At 44.6% G+C, this 23,700-nt stretch overlaps 1 protein-coding gene across 3 annotated transcripts in view; it reads right to left on the bottom strand.

Moving 5' to 3' along the window:
• helq (helicase, POLQ like) overlaps positions 1–23,700 on the bottom strand; it is a 57,113-nt gene that overhangs the window by 6,000 nt on the left and 27,413 nt on the right. For 2 of the 3 annotated variants that reach the window (XM_033021680.1, XM_033021698.1), the window contains 7 exons: positions 22,160–22,264; positions 21,148–21,373; positions 20,476–20,633; positions 17,054–17,152; positions 9,679–9,852; positions 7,346–7,459; positions 2,117–2,251 (listed from right to left, as the gene is read on the bottom strand). In XM_033021680.1, the coding sequence (XP_032877571.1) occupies positions 2,117–2,251; positions 7,346–7,459; positions 9,679–9,852; positions 17,054–17,152; positions 20,476–20,633; positions 21,148–21,373; positions 22,160–22,264 (1,011 nt within the window). The remainder of the gene's footprint in view (positions 1–2,116; positions 2,252–7,345; positions 7,460–9,678; positions 9,853–17,053; positions 17,153–20,475; positions 20,634–21,147; positions 21,374–22,159; positions 22,265–23,700) is intronic. The other variant, XM_033021689.1, reaches the window with a different exon arrangement.

The raw sequence follows: 23,700 nt of genomic DNA, 5'->3' as shown, positions 1-23,700 counted from the left end.
ATAACAGGAATATATATAACCGTGATGCAATGCAAACTTGACCTAATCTGCTGAATAATTAGCCGTCTTATTCTTAAACAGACCCTTCTGAAGAAGGGTTTCGGCCCGAAACGTTGCCTATTTCCTTCGCTCCATAGATGCTGCTGCACCCGCTGAGTTTCTCCAGCATTTTTACTGATTTACATTATCATTGTAGTCTAAACAACGTTTAAGCCAGTAGTAAAAGAACAAGCTGTAAATTTGTCAGGCAGCATCTGTGGAAAGAAAAACATAGATACATAGACAATAGGTGCCGGAGTAGGTCATTCGGTCCTTTGAGCCAGCACCGCCATTCAATGTGATCATGGCTGATCGTCCACAATCAGTACCCAGTTCCTGCCTTCTCCCCATACCCCTTGATTCCGCTAGCCCTAAGAGCTCTATCTAACACTCTTTTGAATGCATCCAGTGAATCGGCCTCCACTGCCGTCTGAGGCAGCAAATTCCACAAATTCACAACTCTCAGGATTAAAAGGTTTTTCCTCATCTCAGTTCTAAATGGCTTACCCCTTATTTTTAACTGTGACCCCTGGTTCTGGACACCCCCAACAGAGAGAACATGTTCCTGCATCTGGTGTGTCCAATCCCTTAATAATTGTATATGTTTCTGTAAGATCCCCTCTCATCCTACTAAATTCCAGTGAATACAAGCCCATTCGCTCCATTCTTTCACCATATGACAGCCCCGCCGTCCCTGGAATTAACCTCGTGAACCGAAGCTGCACACCCTCAATAGCAAGAATGTCCTTCTCAAATTTGGAGACCAAAACTGCACACAATACTCCAGGTGTGGTCTTACCAGGGCCCTGTACAACTGCAGAAGGACCTCTTTGCTCCTATACTCAACTCCTCTCGTTATGAAGGCCAACATGCCATTAGCTTTCTTCACCGCCTTTTGTACCTGCATGCTTACTTTCAATGACTGTTGTACAAGGACTCGTTGTACTTCCCCTTTTCATAACCCAACACCATTCAGATAATAATCTTCCTTCCCGTTCTTGCCACCAAAGTGGATAACCTCACATTTATTCACATTATACTGCATCTACCACGCATCCGCCCACTCACACAACCAGTCCAAGTCACCCTGCATCCTCATAACATCCTCTTCACAGTTCACACTGCCACCCAGCTTCGTGTCTTCAGCAAATTTGCTAAAGTTACTTTTAATTCCTTCATCTAAATCATTAATGTATATTGTAAATAGCTGCAGTCCCAGCACAGAGCCTTGCGGCACCCCACTAGTCACTGCCTGCCATTCTGAAAGGGACCCGTTAATCCCCACTCTTTATTTCCTGCTTGCCAATCAATTTTCTATCCATGTCAATACTCTACCCCCAATACCATGTGCTCTAATTTTGCCCACTAATCTCCTGTGTGGGCCCTTATCAAAGGCTTTCTAAAAGTCCAGGTACGCTACATCCACTGGCTCTCCCTTGTCCATTTTACTTGTTACATCCTCAAAAAGTTCCAGAAGATTAGTCAAGCATGATTTCCCCAACGTAAACCCATACTGACTTGGACCGATCCTGTTACTGCTGTCCAAATGCGCCGCTATTACATCTTTAATAATCAACTCCAGCATATTCCCCACCACCGATGTCAGGCTAACTGGTCTATAATTCCCTGCGTTCTCTCTCCCTCTCTCTCCTTTCTTAAAAAGTAGCTTAACATTAGCAACCCTCCAATCCACTGGAACTGATCCAGAATCTATAGGACATTAGAAAATGATCACCAATGCGTCCACGATTTCTAGAGCCACCTCCTTGAGTATCCTGGGATGCAGACCATCAGGCCCTGGGGATTTATCAGCCTTCTGTCCCATCAGTCTTTTTCCTTCAGTTCCTCCATTACCCTGGTTCCTCTGTCCCCTAGTACATCCGGGAGATTGTTTATGTCTTCTTTAGTTTCAGGTTCAAGAGTTTGGCGAAGGATTTTGACCCGAAACATTAACTGGTTTTCTTTCCACAGATGCTGCCTGATCCACCGAGCATTCCCAGCATTTCCTGTTTTAATTCAGGCTTCCAACACTGCAGTTTTTTTTAATTTCCACATAAAGCCAGTAAATGGTACTTACCTTAGCAGAGGAAACAATTTGAATAGCCTGACGTCTGGACAGGTGTTCAATTGTTTTGACCAACATGTCAGGGATTGCATTAGCCAGATAAGATAAAGATCTGTAGCCAGCATTGTATAACTGTCGAGCACGAGCCTGAGAACCAAAACAGTACACACAGAGCCTTAAACATTGTTGACACATTGGTAAAACTGAATGCCTATCAGAAATGCACTAAAGTTCACAAAGGAATGTCAAATTTTGTCATGAATACAAACTTGCAGACGTAAACAACTAAAAAAGTTCCAATTTTCAAATGTTGGAAAAAGTCAAATTAATATCTGGAAAAGATAAATCAATGTTTTCAGTGCAACACAATTGAAATTTTGTAAAACTATCAGAGTCCACAGAAATGTGTTGATTTGAAATAATATTTTGTTTCTGATTTTATTATTCTTCTTCAGCTAACCTTCCATTATTTTTAAAACACTGCTAAACCGATACCCTTGGGACTTTGATGTACTAGACCAGCAGAGTTTACTCCGATTAACACTTTTTAAAAACAGTTTACTCCGCAGTATAATTTTCCAGTGAACTCTGTGAGTTTAAATGGAACAGGAGCTCTGGGCCTGGCTTTGCTTGCAAATCTACCTACAATGCCCTCCATAATGTTTGGGACAAAGACCCATTATTTATTTATTTGCCTCTGTACTCCATAATTTGAGATTTGTAATAGAAAAAAAAATCACATGTTGTTAATGTGCACATTGTCAGATTTTAATAAAGGCCATTTTTATACATTTTGGTTTCACCATGTGGAAATTACAGCAGTGTTTATACATAGGCCCCCCATTTCAGGGCGCCATAATGTTTGGGACACAGCAATACCATGTAAATGAAAGTAGTCATGTTTAGTATTTTGTTGCATATCCTTTGCATGCAATGACTGCTTGAAGTCTGCGATTCATGGACATCACCAGTTGCTGGGTGTCTTCTCTGGTGATGCTCTGCCAAGCCTGTATTGCAGCCATCTTATTGTACTTCCGGTGGTGCTGGTGCCAGCAGCCTCCACCTACAGCCCGGTATCTTTTTGTTTTTTTGTTTATTTAGTTATGTTAAAGTGTGTTTTTTGTGTGTTTTTATGTGAGGGAAGAGGGTACGGTGCAGGGGATACCGTTCTTCAGCCGCTTCCTGGTGAGGTCGCGACTATTATTCGAGTCGCGTCCTCGCCCCCCCCCCCCCCCAGCGGCCTACCTACTGGATTGGCTCGGCCTTTCCTGCCGGGATCGACCAGAGCTCCAGCAGCGGCTGGACAGCGCTGAAACATCGCGGGGCTGGCGATGCCTTACCGGGGGTCGCCGTCTGGAGCCCGGAGTGCTGGACCTGCTGCACCGACATCATGGAGCTGCGGTTTGCGGGCGGCGCTGATGGACAGCGCGGAGTCCTGCGACTCTGCCCGGCTCGGCCTGCGGACTCGGGAGCTGCGGTAGGCGGCTGATCAGGAGGTCCGGGCCACTGAGGAGGATGTTCACCGTCGGGGTTCGGCGTCGGCGTTCCACCAGTGAGGGCCTGAACATCGGGCCACCCGGGGCGGCGACTGCGGGTGCTAGGAAGGCCTCGACCATGAGTAAACATCTGGGAAGAACGGAGGGGAGGCTGGCTGGACTATGGTGCCTTCCTCACCTTGGTGCCACTGTGTTATGTTGTGTCGTGGACTTTCAGTGTTTGTGCTTTTTTTTAAATTCCTTTTTATTTTTTATATGTTTTATTATTTATTATTATTTATTTATTTTTATGATACTGCCTGTAAGGGAAATTCATTTCGTTGTCTCTAACTGAGACAATGACAATAAATTTGAATACAATACAATACAATCGTTAGCTTATGCTTGTTTTGGGAGCTAGTCCCCTTCTGTTTTCTCTTCAGCATATAAAAGGCATGTTCAATTGGGTGATTGACTTGGCCACTCAAGAATTGACCATTTTTTAGCTTTGAAAAACTCCTTTGTTGCTTTAGCAGTATGTTTGCGATCATTGTCTTGCTGTAGAATGAACTGCCGGCCAATGAGTTTTGAGGCACTTGTTTGAATTTGAGCAGATAGGATGTGTTTATACATTTCAGAATTCATTATGCTACTACCATCAGCAGTTGTATCATCAATGAAGATAAGTTAGCCAGTACCTTCAGCAGCCATACATGCCCAGACCATAACACCCTCACCAGTGTGTTTCACAGATGAGGTGGTATGTTTTGGATCTTGGGTAGTTCCTTCTCTCCTCCATACTTTGCTCTTGCCATCACTCTGATGGCAAGACTGGGGGAAAGACTAGGTGCTCTCTTATACCTGCATTAAGGAGGCAATTAAACACACCTGACCAATTACAAACACCTGTGAAGCCATGTGTCCCAAACATTATGGTGCCCTGAAATGGGGGGGGGGGGGGGGGGGGGGGGCTGTGTATAAACACTGCTGTAATTTCTACATGGTGAAACCAAAATGCATAAAAATGGCCTTTATAAAATCTGACAATTTAATCACATGTGATTTTTTTTCTATTACAGATCTCAAATTATGGAGTACAGAGGCAAATAAATAAATGATGGGTCTTTGTCCCAAACATTATGGAGGGCACTGTATATTCCTAACCCTCGCACTGGCTTCAGCTGCATACCTGGTCCACAGCTCAGACCCGGGTTAACACTGGGTAAACAGCTTGGGTCGCACACTCCACTTTCAGGCTGGACTCCCGGCTGACGCTCCAGAGTAATAAACGTGCCACTAGCCAATCCATCAAGACAGTCGAAAAATTAGATGGCATATTATCAATTTTTTACTGTACATCCCCATATGTAGATAAGTTAATTCGTCATAGGAGCAGAAGTAAGCCATTCGGCCCATCGTGTCTACTACACCTTTCAATCATGGCTGATCTATCATTCCCTCTCGACCCCATTCTCTAGCCTTTTCCCCCATAACCTTGGCACTCTTTCTAATCAAGATTCTGCCAATGAATGTCGGTGATTTTGGACAGTACAGACAAGCCTCTGGCCGATTATACACACACATGCTTTTTAAAGCAATGGTGAACAGCGTGGAAAGCTTATAGTGTTTACTTCGATAAACCCTCCAAAGATTTTCTAAAATCTCATCCCGCGGACAGAGTAAACTTTCTCTTCAAGGACTGCATACAAATTAGCCAGAAAAAGCAGCCTACCAGAGGATTGGGAGAAATTCAGACTCCAGCAGAGGAGGACAAAGTGCTTAATTAGGAAAGGGAAAATAGATTATGAAAGAAAACTGGCAGGGAACATAAAAACTGACTGCAAAAGTTTTTATAGATATGTGAAGAGAAAAAGATTAGTTAAAGCAAATGTAGGTCCCTTGTAGTCAGAATCAGGTGAATTGATCATGGGGAACAAGGACATGGCAGACCAATTGAATAACTACTTTGGTTCTGTCTTCACTAAGGAAGATAAATAATCTGCCGGAAATAACAGGGGACCGGGGGTCAAATGAGATGGAGGACCTGAGTGAAATCCAGGTTAGCCAGGAAGTGGTGTTAGGTAAATTGAATGGGTTAAAGGCCGATAAATCCCCAGGGCCAGATAGGCTGCATCCCAGAGTACTTAAGGAAGTAGCCCCAGAAATAGTGGATGCAGTGATAATTTTTCAAAACTCTTTAGATTCTGGAGTAGTTCCTGAGGATTGGAGGGTAGCTAATGTAACCCCACTTTTTAAAAATGGAGGGAGAGAGAAAACGGGGAATTACAGGCCAGTTAGTCTTACATCGGTAGTGGGGAAACTGCTAGTTAGTTATTAAAGATGGGATAGCAGCACATTTGGAAAGTGGTGAAATCACTGGACAAAGTGAACATGGATTTATGAAAGGTAAATCATGTCTGACGAATCTTATAGAATTTTTTGAGGATGTAATTGGTAGCGTGGATAAGGGAGAACCAGTGAATGTGTTATATTTGGACTTTCAGAAGGCTTTCGACAAGGTCCCACATAAGAGATTAGTATACAAACTTAAAGCACACGGTATTGGGGGTTCAGTATTGATGTGGATAGAGAACTGGCTGGCAGACAGGAAGCAAAGAGTAGGAGTAAACGGGTCCTTTTCAGAATGGCAGGCAGTGACTAGTGGGGTACCGCAAGGCTCAGTGCTGGGTCCCCAGCTATTTACAATATATATTAATGATTTGGACGAGGGAATTGAATGCAACATCTCCAAGTTTGCGGATGACACGAAGCTGGGGGGCAGTGTTAGCTGTGAGGAGGATGCTAGGAGGCTGCAAGGTGACTTGGATAGGCTGGGTGAGTGGGCAAATGCATGGCAGATGCAGTATAATGTGGATATCCACTTGTGAGATTATCCATTTTGGTGGCAAAACCAGGAAAGTAGACTATTATCTGAATGGTGGCCGATTAGGAATAGGCGAGACCTGGGTGTCATGGTACACCAGTCATTGAAAGTAGGCATGCAGGTGCAGCAGGCAGTGAAGAAAGCGAATGGTATGTTAGCATCCATAGCAAAAGGATTTGAGTATAGGAGCAGGGAGGTTCTACTGCAGTTGTACAGGGTCTTGGTGAGACCACACCTGGAGTATTGCGTACAGTTTTGGTCTCCTAATCTGAGGAAAGACATTCTTGCCACAGAGGGAGTACAGAGAAGGTTCACCAGACTGATTCCTGGGATGTCAGGACTTTCATATTAAGAAAGACTGGATAGATTCGGCTTGTACTCGCTAGAATTTAGAAGATTGAGGGGGGATCTTATAGAAACTTACAAAAATCTTAAGGGGTTGGACAGGCTAGATGCAGGAAGATTGTTCCCGATGTTGGGGAAGTCCAGAACAAGGGGTCACAGTTTAAGGATAAGGGGGAAATCTTTTATGACCGAGATGAGAAAAACATTTTTCACACAGAGAGTGGTGAATCTCTGGAATTCTCTGCCACAGAAGGTAGTTGAGGCCAGTTCATTGGCTATATTTAAGAGGGAGTTAGATGTGGCCCTTGTGGCTAAAGGTATCAGAGGGTATGGAGAGAAGGCAGGTACAGGATATTGAGTTGGATGATCAGCCATGATCATATTGAATGGCGGTGCAGGCTCGAAGGGCCGAATGGCCTACTCCTGCACCTATTTTCTATGTTTCTATGTTCCTCTGTACATCCAAATGCTCAAAATCGTATCTTGCTCCTATAACTAACTGTAACGTTTTATAGAGATAAAAATCAAATTACAAACCTCTCGGACTCCAGATACTTCCATAAGAGGAATAAGTTCTGGTTTCACACAATAAGACAGTTTCTGAGTGAGGTCTGTAAAGAGTGCACGATATGCCCAGAATTCCTCTAATTCCTATTGGCAAAAAGTGGATCAACTTAGTGAAACTTCGAAACATTCAGCAGTGCACATCAATGTAAAACCCAAAATGAATGAAATTATATATTGGTTATCTATTATTTCAACAGTGCTGCTTTGGATTAAGCAAATTACACGACAGCAACTGCTTTGTGTTGTTTCTCAAATAGATTCTAAAAAAACCATGTCAGTTAAAAGTAAATGTACCCACACGACCTAGGAATAGGAGTGGGCCATGTAGCAGCTCAGTGGTGCTGCAGATAATACAGATTTCTCAAATTACATGAATCTGGCGTCAATCCTGACCTCAGGTGCTGTGCTGTGGAGCTGCACGTTCTCCTTGGTTTTTTTTAAAGAGATACAGCATGGAAATATACCCTTCGACCCACCGTCCATGTAACTATCGATCACTAGTTCACACTAATTCTGTTATCCCATTGTCGCATGCACTCCCTGCATACTATAGATAATAGACAATAGGTGCAGGAGTAGGCCATTCGGCCCTTCGAGCCAGCACCGCCATTCAATGTGATCATGGCTGATCATCCATAATCAGTACCCTGTTCTCCCCATATCCCCTGACTCCGCTATCTTTAAGAGCCCTAACTAGCTCTCTCTTGAAAATATCCAGAGAACCGGCCTCCACCCCCCTCCGAGGCAGAGAATTCCACTCACAACTCTCTATGTGAAAAAGTGTTTCCTCATCTCTGTTCTAAATGGCTTACCCCTTATTCTTAAACTGTGGCCCCTGGTTCTGGACTCCCCCAACATCGAGAACATGGGAACATCGGGAACACTACGGGCAATCTAAAGAGGCAAATTAACCAACTAACCCACACGTCTTTGACATTTGTGAGGAAATTAGAGCACCCAGGAGAAATCTATGGAGTCAAAAGGAGAACGTGCAAACCCACACAGACAGCACCCGAGTCTCTGTATCTGTGAGGCAACAACTCTATCAGCTGCGCTACCTGTGGCAGCTTCGATTTCCCCTGGGCACACCTAATTTGAGGAAAGACATCCTTGCTATTGAGGCAGTGCAGCGTAGGTTCACGAGGTTAATCCCCGGGATGGCGGGACTGTCATATGAGGAAAGATTGGAAACACTGGGCTTGTATTCACTGGAATTTAGACAGATGAAAGGGGATCTTATAGAAACGTATAAAATTATAGAAGGACTGGACAAACTAGATGCAGGAAAAATGTTCCCAATGTTGGGGGAGTCCAGAACCAGGGACCACCGTCTAAGAATAAAGGGGAGGCCATTTAAAACTGAGATGAGAAAAAACTTTTTCACCCAGAGAGTTGTGAATTTGTGGAATTCTCTGCCACAGAAGGTAGCAGAGGCCAATTCACTGAATTTAAAAAAGAGAGAGCTCTAGGGGCTAGCGGAATCAGAGAATATTGGTAATAGGCAGGCACGGGTTTCTGATTGTGGATGATCAGCCATGATCACATGAATGGTTGTGCAGGCTCAAAGGGCCAAATGGCCTCTTCCTGCACCTATTTTCTAATTCTATTTCAAACACCAGTTTCTTCCTACATCTCAAAGCCATGCTTGTTTAAATTAGTTTGATACTGTAAATTACCCCAAATAGGTGGGTGTTGTTGGAAGAATTGTGGGATGGGGGTTCAGGTGGGGAGGAGGGGGTTAATAAATATGTGGGGAAAATAGGCTAAGGAAATATGTAAGTACATGATTGGCTTATGGATTAAACTGGAAAACCTTGTTCTAATATGATTCTGCACAATGACTCAGATGGTCAAATATAGGCATTGCTTAAACACAAAAGCTAAGCAAAGATGGCGCCCAAGTCAGGTGACTCTCTGTGTGCTGGTCCCAGAAGCCTGACCTGCAACCATTTATTACAATCGCTCCACTATTTTAAACCTCTACCCCAACAGCAGCATTTCTATCTGTACACTGCTCGATCGTAATCATGTAGTCTTTCCGCTGACTGGATAGCACGCAACATAAAGCTTTTCACTGTGACAATAAACTAAACAAAACAAACTTGAAATGAAAAACAGTACTGTCAAGATGGCATGAAAGTTTCTTGTGTTTAAATAGTTCAATAAAATTTTATTACAAATGCTACTATTTGCAAATAGCTTTGGAACTCTGGCTTATCATTGAAAAAAATGCTCAGTATATTATGGAAATGTTATAATTGCAGGACGAAACTGCACCAACATTATTAAAGTTTTACAAATACCTCGCAGAAATGCAGGACACTGGAGGAGAAAGCTGCTGTTGAACTCAACAAATTCTGTGTAAAGCCGCGGGGCAAGTTAAACTTCTGCGCCACAGACCACATGTTCATCTCTTTGAAGAGGGAATAAAGGACCAAGGACATGTAGAACCGTTTTACGACAAGTCCATTTACAGTCTAAAGAAATTAAAATGTGTATGAATATTTGCAATAATATTAAGTGACCTCCCACTTTTTGATAAGCTTCATCGACAAGCATACATTATCATAATGTAAACACACAACAGGGACAAAATGGGTGTACGAAACACATTCCACAATGAACAAGATTTTGGTTATTATTACATCGTCATCTAAAACTCAATTCTGATATGAAACTTTAATTAAAAGTTCGAGACTGATTAAAACGGGGCAAATTCTGGATTTATTTTACAAACAATGTACAGTATAGGAACAATATTAAGCATTCCGACTGATTCAATTCTAATGTTTTTTTTGTGCATGGTCAACAATACAAATTTTTTACAAAATCTTGGTGGTGTTTCAGAAAAGATGAATGAGATATTTTTACTCTTGGCCCTTTTGACACAGATTTCATGCACCATCCTAATCAGTTAAGAATATCAAACCTATTGGGGCTGTTATTTTATTGAGGCACTGCTATTTTAGCTGGGATGTTTTTGTTGCCTTTTTGGCCAAATAGAATTGGACTGGCATAATGGTATATACCTTTGCTTAGTTTTCAAATGCTGAAGAAATCTTAATAATATCCTCCCATTAGAAGTTGAATTTCTGGAGAAACTTACTAGTTAAGATGCATTTGATGGCCTTGGAATTTTCTATTTAATTTTCCTGAATTATACTGCTGAATGTGGAAGGGCTGGAGCCATTTATTTCACACATTTTTTTAATAAAGGAGAAATTATGTCCTTTAATAATTGTTACTGAAGAATTACACGTGCTACAAGCTTTTCACATCAATAAAGACATTGTAATAACAGTTAGTTGAGAGAGAAATGGTAGCTTCAACACTTTGAAAATATGTTCTCAGTTTTGAGAGATTTTGTCGTCTATATCTCATTGCAATATAGTACACAAAACAATGGTTTCAATTGATGTCTGCAACCTTCCTGCCAATTGATAGGAGGAATATCCAAATAATACATTTGAAATGGTCTGATTTCAAGAGAACAAGAATGGTACCAAGAAGTAGCACCATAGCTGTAGATATATCCCCTTACCCAAGAGCTCAATGCGTTCTACGCACGCTTTGATAGGGAGAACACTGATGTGCCTTCTCGAGCCCCCATATGCCCTGATGGTATTACAGTCACAGTCACAGAGGCAGATGTCAGAAGATCCTTTAGGGGGGTGAACCCTCGGAAAGTGCCTGGACCTGATGATATACCCGGTTGAGTTCTCAAACCCAGTGCAGACCAACTGGCTGGAGTTTTTGTGGACATTTTCAACCTCTCACTACTGATGTCTGAGGTTCCCACCTGCTTTAAGAGGGCATCAATAATACCGGTGCCCAAGAAGAGTAAGGTGACGTGCCTCAATGACTATCGACCAGTGATACTAACGTCCGTGGTGATGAAGTGCTTTGAGAGCTTGGTTATGACGCATAACAACTCCTACCTCAACAAGAACCTCGACCCACTAGTTTGCCTACCGTCACAGGTCAACGGAGGATGCAATCTCACTGGCTCTCCACTCTGCACTGGACCACTTGGACAATAAAAACACTTACATCACGCCGTTGTTTATTGACGACAGCTCGGCGTTCAATACCATCATCCCCTCCAAGCTGGTTACGTGGGGAGGTGTGGTGATTTGGAGTTCCCGTCCAGATACAGAACTAAGTGATTTAAACATCTTTTTGGGGGGATTTCGGAGGAGGCACAGCGATACATTTAAACATCCTTGTGTTTCGCTGCAACGGTGCAAGACTTGTTTGAAAGTTTCTGCTTGTTTTTGGGACTGTGTGTAGTTTTACTGCCCTTCTCCCACAACTGTGGCTGGCAACCTGCCAGGAACTGCTGCGCGCCAGAAAAGGGGAGTAAATCTTTCTGGACTTTTACACCTGCATCCAGAACAACCCCCCTTTTACTGCCTCGTCGGTGCTGAGTGGGCCGGTCTGGCTTTCGTGTGGTGTGGGAGGATTTCTGCACCATCTCGACATCTTTCTGTGGCCTTGTAGTTGACAAAGCCTCCTTTCTCTTGGAGGGAGAAGGTTTCCAACAACAAAGAATGCAGGCAAGTCCCTTTCGTTGCTGGAGAAGCAGAGCGGAACAGCTGGGATTGTTTGTGAAGGTCAGCAACTCGCCGCGGATCGCAGGAGAGCGAAGAGGTGGTGATGCAGCAGTTTTGTGGGGGAGCCGCCATTATCAATGGCCGAAGCAACATCACTCGCTGCCTCCCTCGAACTGTTCCATATTGAAGATTTAAGATTCAAGATAGTTTATTGTCAGGTGTCCCAGGTAGGACAATGAAATTCTTGCTTTGTTTCAGCACAACAGAATATGGTAAGCGTGAATACAGAACAGATCAGTGTGTCCATATACCATTATATAAATATATACACACATTGTATAAATAAACAGATAAAGTGCAAATAAACAGGTAATGGGCTATTAATGTTCAGAGCTTTGTTTGAGTTGAGTTTAATAGCCTGATGGCTGTGGGGAAGTAGCTATTTCTGAACCTGGGCGTTGCAGTCTTCAGGCTCCTGTACCTTCTACCTGAAGGTAGCGGGGAGATGAGTGTGTGGCCAGGATGGTGTGGGTCCTTGATGATGCTGCCAGCCTTTTTGAGGCAGCGACTGCGATAGATCCCCTCGATGGTAGGGAAGTCAGAGCCGATGACGGACTGGGCAGTGTTTACTACGTTTTGTAGTCTTTTCCGCTCCTGGGCGCTCAAGTTGCCGAACCAAGCCACGATGCAACCGGTCAGCATGCTCTCTACTGTGCACCTGTAGAAGTTAGAGAGAGTCCTCCTTGACATACCAACTCTCCGTAATCTTCTCAGGAAGTAGAGGCGCTGTTGTGCTTTCTTTATAATTGCATCAGTATTTGTGTTTGGACACTGGCTTCGTGCCATTTTTGACTGTCAGTATCTGTATTTTGACTGTCAGTTATGTTTTTGAGTTTGTTTAATTGTAGTGCCTGAGATCATGCCGGGTCAGTGTTCTGGGGAGCTAGGGCCTTCCAGGAGCTATGCTCAGGCGGCTGCTTCAGCTACTATTCTTGGGGCCCGGCTCCCCATGAGGAACCTGCCTTTTGAGCATGGGGTAAGAAGCTACTTGCCCCCCCAGATCAACCTGGAGGACTGCTCGGTGGCCGTGGTGGTCAAGCCTGCAGTTGTCCTGTACGTGGGTACGATGTTCGTGAAGGCCGTGTTCTTCCTTGACTCCGTTGAGGGGGTGAATGTGGCTGTGAATAAAGGGGTCACAGTGGGAGGTGTTTTCTTGCAGGTCGAGCCCATAGGGTCCATCACGTAGAGCGGGTGGTCTTGTCCAACGTCCCGCCCTGTATTACAAACGGGGCCCTCCTTCCCCACCTTCGCATCCTGGGGAAGGTACTCACGGACATCACCCCGATGCCCCAAGGGTTCTGCAGGAAGGAGCTGCGGCACATGCTTTCCCTTCGGCGCCAGCTGACAATGATGCTGGACCGGGCGGAGGAAGTTGACGGGCGCTTCTGTGTCCAGCAAGATGGGCGTGATTTATCTTCTGGACATCTGAGCGCCCAAGGTGCCATGCCCGTAAGGAAGTGGCGCATACTCGTAGGAATTGCCCCAAATCTCAGGCGGGGGCCTCCGCCTCCAGTGCCACTAACCTCCCCTGTAGTCGAGTCAGGGAACCCTGGGGTTGCACAGAGTGCGGGTGGGGGTGGGGAGGGCCAAATGAAGGTGGGGGGGGGGGGGGGCAAGGTGGTGAAGAAGATTAAACACATGGGGAACAATACCCCCAGAGACAAGTACGTTCCACCCATCCCGTTAGGGAGTCTGCAAGCCCCATTATCCAACCGGGATCGGGCGGGAGGAGGGGGTGCCACAGAGGAAGGTTGCTCAGGTGACCCCAGAGTCTGTGAGCTCCTCCCCATCAGAAAAGAGGAGGAATCTCTCTAGGGAGGAGCAGAAGGGGGACGTACAGTAATCCTCAAGGGGTGAAGGGAGTACTGTGATGGTGGAAGACTCCCGTCCTCTGGTTCGGACCCCGGTCCCATGTTCTGGAGGGGATTCTGGGGAGGGTGGCGATGGGAACACTCGGGTGATATGGAACAGGGGGAGATTTCTGTTGGGAAGGGAGTCCCACATCAGGCACCCGAGGAAGCCCAGAAGCAACCCGCCCAGGACGAGGCGCAGAGCACGCCTCTGGAGGTAGAGACTGTAGGCGGGGAGGGGGTTGGGGAAACCAGCCCTTTTCTCCCTCAGGACCTGGCTCTAGAGTGACTCCCTGAGTCTGATGCACCAGAGCGCACACTGGGCCCAACTGGGGGAGGGACAGTAGCCCCCACTGTCGATGGTCTTGACTATCCGGGTACATCTGGGGAAGGCCCCTCTGCCACTGGCCCCAGGGTTGGGACTGAGGTGGAGGAGAGACCAGCGGGTGGGGAAGAGGCAACCGCTGCACAGGGTGAGGCAGGAGTATCGAGCACTAAGGGTGTGTCCGGGGATGGGGATGGTGTCTCCATCTGCAGTGAGCAGGTGGAAGGGGACTCCTCGGACAATGAGTCAATGGATGTTATCGCTCCTCCCGATTCCACTCCACTCATTCCAGTGGAGGAAATCAGCGAGTTCATCCAGGCCACCAAAGGAGCCCAACATCGGCCCAGACTGACCTCCCTCCAGTAGCCAAACCTACACAGGTTCACCAGCTCGCTGAACCTCATCCTCAGAAGGAGGGGGTAGGGCAAGGGGGTGAAGGGGAATGACCGGCGGCAGCTCAGGTCCTTCTTGGACAACCTGGAGAAGGACGCCAAGACCAAGAGCAGCGCCGTTCCTGTTGATGGTAGAGGGACCAGTGGAGCGTCCCTTGTAGCCAGGGACGGAGGGCAAGGAGCACCGCCACTCTACCTAGGGTCCACAAGGGGAGGAGTGGCTCTGCTGTCAGTGACCGAAGGACTGGTGACGGGATCTAAGGATTAGGCAGGGCAGAAGATGTCCTGGTTGGGTTGCTCCTAGGCCTGGCCAAGCTGGCTATCCGCGAGTCACGGCTCCAGGCGGAAGGGGGCTTTGCCCGAGCCAGATGCTTGCCCCTTTACCGGGGTTGTATCGTAATTATTAGAATATTTGTAACATATTTGTTTAATGATTTTGTAACAGTGAGGGGGAGAGAGAGGGGGTGCTGAGAGGGGAGGTAGGGGGGTATGGTGGAGGGAAGAGGGTAGGGGTGAGAGGAGGTGTGAGGGGGGGAGAGGAGAGGGGGGGAGAGGAGACGGGGGAGGAGAGGGGGGGAGGGGGGAGGGGAGGGGGGGGAGAGGAGAGGGGGGGAGAGGAGAGGGGGAGAGGAGAGGGGGGGGGTGGAGAGGGGGGGTGGAGAGGGGGGGAGGAGAGGGGGGGGAGGAGAGGGGGGGAGGAGAGGGGGGGGAGGAGAGGGGGGGGAGGAGAGGGGGGGGAGGAGAGGGGGGGGAGGAGAGGGGGGGGGGAGGAGAGGGGGGGGGAGGAGAGGGGGGGGGAGGAGAGGGGGGGAGGAGAGGGGGGGAGGAGAGGGGGGGGAGGAGAGGGGGGGGAGGAGAGGGGGGGGGGAGGAGAGGGGGGAGGAGAGGGGGGGGGGGGGGGGAGGAGAGAGGGGGGGAGGAGAGAGGGGGGGGGAGAACCTAAAAAAAACATTTTAGAACCAAAAAAGACACATTCTGCAAGCATTGTAGAACCAAAAGAGACACTTTTTGCAAACATTTTAGAACCAATAGACACATTCTGCAAGCGTTTTAGAACCACTAAGGACACTTACATTTGAGTAGACATGTGTTCAGTGTTATTCACAGCTCAGAGATACGTGACCCTCTGCCTTCCTCCAGCTTGCAGACACTGATTGAGGCACACCACTTCCTGGTTTTATAGTCCCTCCCCCCTGCCGCCAGCAGGGGCAGCAGAGATAATGGGGAATTTTGTAAAAGCATTAATATCTCTGTCATTTTTCATCAACGGGAAAAATCCTCGGCACACATACGGCGGAGGGGGGCTCTGAGCAAGGTGGCCAAAAATGACGGCCGTAGGTGGCGGCGTTCTCTCGGAAATCGCAGCACAGATGGCCAAAACCGGTCAAGAACAGACTTTTAGTAATATAGATATGGTGGAGAGAGTCAAAAACTTCAAATTCCTGGGCGTGCATATTTCCGAAGATCTTTCCTGGACCCAGCACACTGGTGCAATTATAAGCGCCTCTACTTCCTGTGAAGATTAAGGAGATTCTGTATGTCAAAGAGGATTCTCTTGAACTTCTACAGGTGCACAGTAGAAAGCATACTGACTGGTTGCATCATGGCCTGGTTCGGCAACTTGAACGTCCAGGAGCGGAAAAGACTGCATATAGTTGTGAACACTGTCCAGTCCATCACCTGCTCTGACCTCCCCACCATTGAAGGGATTTATCGGAGTAGCTGCCTCAAAAAGGCAGCCAACATCATCAGAGACCAACACCATCCTGGCCACACACTCATTTCACCACTGTTATCGGGAAGAAGGTACAGGAGCCTGAAAACTGTAATGTAGAGGTTCAGGAACAGCTTCTTCCCTACAGCCATCAGGCTATTAAACACTTCAACCTCATATAGGCACTAAACTACGATAGACTATTATTATTGCACTGTTTTGTTTGTTGTGTGTGTGTGTGTGTGTGCGTGTGCGTGTGTGTGTATGCGTATGCGTGTGTGTCTATCTATCTAAGCTGAGACTATTATTATTGCAGTTTTGTTTGTTGTGTGTGTGTGTGTGTGTGTGTGTGTGTGTGTGTGTGTGTGTGTGTGTGTGTGTGTGTATCTATCTATCTATCTATCTATCTATCTATCTATCTATCTATCTATCTATCTATCTATCTATCTATCTATCTATCTATCTATCTATCTATCTATCTATCTATCTATCTATCTAAACTGAGCTTTTCTTTTCTCTCTCAAGTGAGTAAGAATGTCATTGTTCTATCTGGGACACATGACAATAAAACACTCTTGACTAAACATAAATTTTCCTAAACCATTTCCAAGAGCACCCCAATGTACTTCACTTACAGGGCCTTATTAAGGTGGAAATTTGTCACGAGCCTATTATTTCTTCCAAGAAAGGATATGGCAAATCTTCTTTCAAACTTTCAAAAATATATTTCTTCATATACGAATTCACAAAGTATAAAGACTTCTTGATCCGGTTGAAATCTCACCTTCTTAACTGCTTGACCAGATGCCTTCTTTGTAAGGAAGCTCTCTGGTACACCCACCGCGGCAAAGACATTTTGTTCAATTACATCCAACTGATGAAACTGGATTAGAATAAAACATTTAATAAAAATTATTATGTGGCAAATTCTGCACAGTGAACACATTTAAATATTTCTCTGGTCTCTGCATAAGCCCAAAGAAATAAAAACATACTCTAAAGCTGTTGTAATTGACCTAATTACCATAACATGGATAAAAGTGCACATGGCATGAGGAGGACTGAGTGTTTATGTAAGAATCTTGTTCGTTCTAACAATTTCAGTAGTAGGTTTTGTATATAATAGTTATGACCTCAACCATATGTTTCAGATGTTAGAGTCACGGACATTGATCATTCCGTATGGACTAAAAGGGTGAGGGGGTTTCTCCTTGATGTGCTATATTCCATGTGCTGAAAATCATTTTTGAAATATTTTACAATGGACTGGAACATTACAGTATCAAGACTAACCTTACTCTGAATCTATATATTTTAAGCTGGGAATAAACTGGAACATTGGTTCAGGCTACAGCTGAAGTGGGTCTGTCCCACTTAAGCGATTTTTTTGGGCGACTACAGGCGACTGCCGCAAAATTTTCAACATGTTGAAAATGTTTCGGCGACAGTGGCGACAATTATTGCTGTCGTAGGTTGACGTAGGTGTTGTCGTAGGTGCTGTCGTAGGTTGTCGCCAGGTGTCGTAGGTGAATTCCATTAAAACTAGTCCCTGACAGGCCCATTTGTTGATCACTGAGCCTCCCTCCCCTGCATGAGCACAGACCTATTTAGATACATTTTTCTGAATGTTCACCACATACAGTAGGCTTTCCACAAAAGTATTGTTCTTTGCACATTACTTGATGGCGATATTGAAGGATAGTCAAAATCCATAGGAATGGCAGGTATTTCTGGGAATAATCCAGAAGATGCAGGATCATTTCATTCCAAAGAGGAAGAAAGATTCTAAGGGGAGTAAGAGGCGACCGTGGCTGACAAGGGAAGTCAATGATTGTATAAAAATAAAAGACGTATAACATAGCAAAGATGAGCGGGAAGCCAGAGGATTGGGAAACTTTTAAAGATCAACAGAGGGTAACTAAAAAGGCAAAGATGAAGTATGAAGGTAAACTAGCCAAGAATATAAAGGAGGATAGTAAAAACTTCTTTAGGTATGTGAAGAGGAAAAAATTAGTTAAGACAAATGTGGGTCCCTTGAAGACAGAAACAGGCGAATTTATTATGGGGAACAAGGAAATGGCAGACGAGTTGAACGGGTTCTTTGGTTCTGTCTTCACTAAGGAAGACACAAACAATCTCCCAGACGTACTATGGGACAGAGGATCCAGGGTGATGGAGGAACTGAAGGAAATTCACATTAGTCAGGAAATGGTGTTGGGTAGACTGATGGGACTGAAGGCTGATAAATCCCCAGAGCCTGATGGTCTGCATCCCAGGGTATTCAAGGAGGTGGCTCTAGAAATCGTGGACTCATTGGTGATCATTTTGCAATGTTCTATAGATTCTGGATCAGTTCCTGTGGATTGGAGGGTAGCTAATGTTATCCAGTTTTTCAAGAAAGGAGGGAGAAAGAAAGCAGGGAATTATAGACCAGTTAGCCTGGTGGGGAAGATGCTGGAGTCAATTATCAAAGCTGTAATAGTGGTGCATTTGGATAGCAGTAACAGGATCGGTCCAAGTCAGCATGGGTTTACAAAGGGGAAATCATGCTTCACTAATCTTCTGGAATTTTTTGAGGATGTAACAAGTAAAATGGACAAGGGAGAGCCAGTGGATGTAGTGTACTTGGACTTTCAGAAAGCCTTTGATTAGGTCCCACACAGGAAATCAGTGGCAACATTAGAGCACATGGTATTGGGGGTAGGGTATTGACATGGATAGAAAATTGGTTGGCAGACAGGAAACAAAGAGTTGGGATTAACGGGTCCCTTTCAGAATGGCAGGCAGTGACTAGTGGGGTGCCGCAAGGCTCGGTGCTGGGACCACAGCTATTTACAATATACATTAATAATTTAGATGAAGGAATTAAAAGTAACATTAGCAAATTTGCAGATGACACAAAGCTGGGTGTCAGTGTGAACTGTGAAGAGGATGCTATGAGGATGCAGACTTGGACAGGTTGGGTAAGTGGGCAGATGCAGTATATTGTGGATAAATGTGAAGTTAAGTGGCAAGAACGGGAAGGCAGATTATTATCTGAATGGTGTAAGGTTAGGAAAAGGGGAAGTACAACGAGACCTGGGTGTCCTAGTAGTAAGCATGCAGGTACAACAGGCAGTGAAGAAAGCTAATGGCATGTTGGCCTTCATAACGAGAGGAGTTGAGTATAGGAGCAAAGAGGTCCTTCTGCAGTTGTACAGGGCCCTGGTGAGACCACACCTGGAGTATTGTGTGCAGTTTTGGTCTCCTAATTTGAGGAAGGACATTCTTGTATTGAGGGAGTGCAGCATAGGTTCACGAGGTTAATTCCCGGGATGGCGGGGCTGTCATATGATGAAAGAATGGAGTGACTGGGCTTGTATTCACTGGAATTTAGAAGGATCTTATAGAGGGGATCTTATAGAAACATATAAAATTATTAAGGGATTGGACACGCTCGTTGTAGGAAACGTTCCCGATGTTAGGGGAGTCCAGAACCAGTGGCCACAGTTTAAGAATAAGGGGTAGGCCATTTAGAACTGAGATGAGGAAAACAATTTTCACACAGAGAGTTGTGAATTAGTGGAATTCTCTGCCTCAGAAGGCAGTGGAGGCCGATTCATTGGATGCATTCAAAAGAGAGTTAGATAGAGCTCTTGGGGCTAGGGGAATCAAGGGGTATGGGGAGGAGGCAGGAACGGGATTGTGGATGATCAGCCATGATCACATTGAATGGCGGTGCTGGCTCGAAGGGTCGAATATGGAAAGTACAGAGTGTAGCTAAGAAAATATTGTTTCGTTGAAAATGAAATGTATAGCATGGAAACATGCCCTTCAGCTCACCATGTCTATGCCGACCATTGGTCACCTGTTCACACTAATTCTATGTTATCCCACTTTCACATCCACTCGCCTCACGAGGTGCAATTTACTGAGGCCAATTAACCTACAAACCCGCACGTCTTTGGGATATGGGAGGAGACAGGAGCATCCGGAGGAAACCTATGCAGTCACAGGGAGAGCGTACAAACTCCACACAGACAGCACCCCAGGTCAGGATCGAATCTGGGTCTCTGGCGCTTTGAGACAGCAACTCTACAAGCTGTGCTTCTGTGCCATGACTAAAGAATACAAGTTCAATTTTGGCCTATGAATACAAGTTAAACACTAACGCAGACACAGGGTGTGTTTGTGAATGACTTGGCAAATCTCCATACCATACCTTACCTGTCTAAAGTAAATCATCCAGTCTGGAGTACAATGGGAAACCATATCATATGGCGTTACCAAGTAGATTAAATGAAGGTAGTTATCAAGCACCAATCCCTCCAAACTTTTCTTCAAATCCATGTTCAAAGTATCACAGTAATCCAAGTCCACTGATGCTGGAAGGAAATCATTAAATATTGGTGAAACTATTCACTAATAAGATTAAATCACCTACAACTATCTAGTCCATTCTGACATAGTAAGTAATCTGCCTGGTGGGATGCCCATAAGTGGCAGCACTTGTATGAAGAACCAACTTCAGCCGTCTGCAGGGGAACAAAGGTGGAAGGGCGAGGAGAGGCCCACAACAGCCTGGGACTTGCCTGAGACGGGCACTGCTCATAATAACAAGAGCCTGGACTTTGAAAGTGGCGCCGAGACATGGCGCCTCTTGCATGTGCAATCAGTAGACTATTTCTGTACACTTACTAATCGAGGATCAGGGGTATGGCAATACTCTTCTGGAGTGTTTGTATGAAAATTAATTTTACTGTGTTAACATTTCGCACATGACAATAAAAGAGCCATTGAACTTCACAAGAAAGTTCACTACATTTCAACTATTATTAGAAAAATCACATACTCTTTGTGAACCAAGAAGTCAGCAGATGAATACAAGCCCCGGCTTACCTTTGTAGGTAGCATGACCCAGCTTTGTGACTTCTAATTGACAACACATCTCTTCACCTTCGCTACTCCTCGACATTCTGCCCTTTATTAAACCTTTTTCCATCAATGGTTGAAGAGCTTGTTCCATGACCTCCAAGAAGCTTTTTTCGTTGAAGTGGTGTTGCTGCTGCACACCAAGTAAAGTGCCATCCATGAACTCAACAATTTTATCAAGTGTCTGGGCAACCTGCAGTGGAAAAATAATACACATATAAATAAAAGGTAAACTCAAGCTAACACTTTCTCCAAAGCTGATACACAAACACCTATTATGAATACTGTTTAACTAACTAATGTAATGCACCAAAGTATTTTTCTTGCTCCCTCACAATGACTCCTTTACATTAAAAGGAATAGAGATGCCATGAGGAAGTGTAGACTGGAGTAAAAAATGGAAACTAGCAGCGTGCAGGATTTGCGAACATTGCAAGTTCAGTAGGCCCATGTTTGTCAGGAATCCTGAACAATGCAGTGCTTACACAGGGAAATGTTGGCAATTTCACAAGGCACTCTGCTGCTCAAACACTTGATAGCTTCAATATGAATCTCAAGGCAACGATAGTTAATGACTATATTATTTCCCACAAGTCAATCTTAACTGTCAGTTGATAACTTGTAATGATTGCATAATCATTCAGCATACATTTTATTTCATTGAGTAAACTGCTCAATCAACTGTTGCAGTGACAGCTGTTCTGAGAAAAACCAGCGTTGAGAAGATAATTAAAACACTCACTAAGGCTTAAGAGTGCATTTGTTGGATATTTCTCATCATCTTAGAAGTGACATTGATATAATCATAATAAAAAGATTAACACCTCTGCTAAATAGCCAAGCTAGAACTGTGGATATATATAATGATATGTACACATGGAGTAAACACGGCACAAGTCGCTTTGTATTATCGCATTCTACTAGTTATAATCCATCAGTTTCATTAACTATAATATTTTTATAGTTTGTTATTATATACCTTTAGCCCAATTAGGGATAACAGCAGATCTTTAATTCCCTTTTCACTGCTATGTATAAGACTGCTATAACAACACTCCATTGGTTTACTTATTAAGTCTGCAACCTGTAGACAAAGATGCAAAAACATAATTTTAATCTGATCAGTATAGAACTGCATACATAATATACGTAAGGTGTTGACATCTGTGATGCTCACAAAGAATTCCTGACTCCCACCTGTCAGAGGTTGCTTGCAGAAGAGGACGTGAGTAAAATGGCAAGTTTCACTTTGGAACTAAGCCATGACCTACTGGATCTCCCAGTTGCTGACCTTCCCTTCCCATTCCTGTACTGACCTTTCTCTCGTGGCGGGCCTCCTCCATTGCCAGAGTGAGATAATGTGCAAACTGGAGGAACAGCACCTCATATTCTGCTTGGGTAGCTTAAAACTCAACAGTATGAACACTGAATTCCCCAATTTTAGGTAACCTCTAACAACCTTACCTTCCCCTTTCTCCTCACACCCTCCTGGACTAGCACCTATTTTTTCTCTCCCCCTCCACTGATATTCCTTCCTTTGGCTTCACAATTCACAACTCTTCAATCCTTTCCCCTCACATCTTCTGTTTAATCTCTGGCCTTTGTCCAACTATCTGCCTATCAAAACCCTCCCTCGCCTGCGTTCACCTATTACCTGCCAAGCTTTGCCCTACCTCTCCATCTCCCAGCTTTCTTACCCTCTGCTGTCTGATCCACTGAGTTACTCCAACACTTTGTTTGCTTTGGATCTTACCAGCTCTTACCAGCATGAAACATGCCGTTTTCCTTCATGTTGCCTTCAAATTGCACAGGTTAAAGAGGGGAAGTTACTTTATTGATTAAGGAGAACATTACGGTAGGCATCCTTATTTTTTGGATTGTCCCCAAATAGTCAATAGGAATGAGAGTAAGAAATATACCGGGAGATTGCAGACAGCTGTAAGACAAACAAGGTGGGGATATATTTTATTTTGAAAGTAAATGCATTATCCCTGATTTTGTTTAAAAAAAAAATTACAGGCTGTCTCCAGTAAGAATAAATGTAGTTTTTATAGATGTCCACAGGTTGATTTTGTCCATAAATTAGAAAATACACATTACAAAGCGAAAACACTGGATATGGTCACCATAACTCCATAGTACTGCAACGAATAACACCAAAAGTATGTAAGACTGATAAGAAAGAGCATTTACCAAAAACAGTGAGAAAGTGAGAAGATAATCCAGTCATTCATAAGAATGAATGTTTGTACGTGCATCAGACTTTTGAATTTAATAATATCTTGGGAGCTTGCCCATATGTTGGGGTGATCAAAGTCGAGCATCCGTAAACGAGGGATGGCCTGTACTTTACTTTTCAAGTATAAGCCCTTGAGATACAGAATTAATATTTATGCCTAATTTTCTGCATGTGACCAAGTTCTCAGTAATTTGAGTGGATAGGACCTCAAATCCTAGTGTTACTGCACAACTCCAACTAGATTAACATTCAGCAACTGTTTGTCTTTCTCAGATTCAAAA

This window comes from Amblyraja radiata, chromosome 1, assembly GCF_010909765.2.
Source record: "Amblyraja radiata isolate CabotCenter1 chromosome 1, sAmbRad1.1.pri, whole genome shotgun sequence".
Classification (NCBI taxonomy): domain Eukaryota; kingdom Metazoa; phylum Chordata; class Chondrichthyes; order Rajiformes; family Rajidae; genus Amblyraja; species Amblyraja radiata.
Note: the sequence above shows the minus strand (reverse complement) of the source record. Positions and strands in the feature narration are given on the sequence as shown.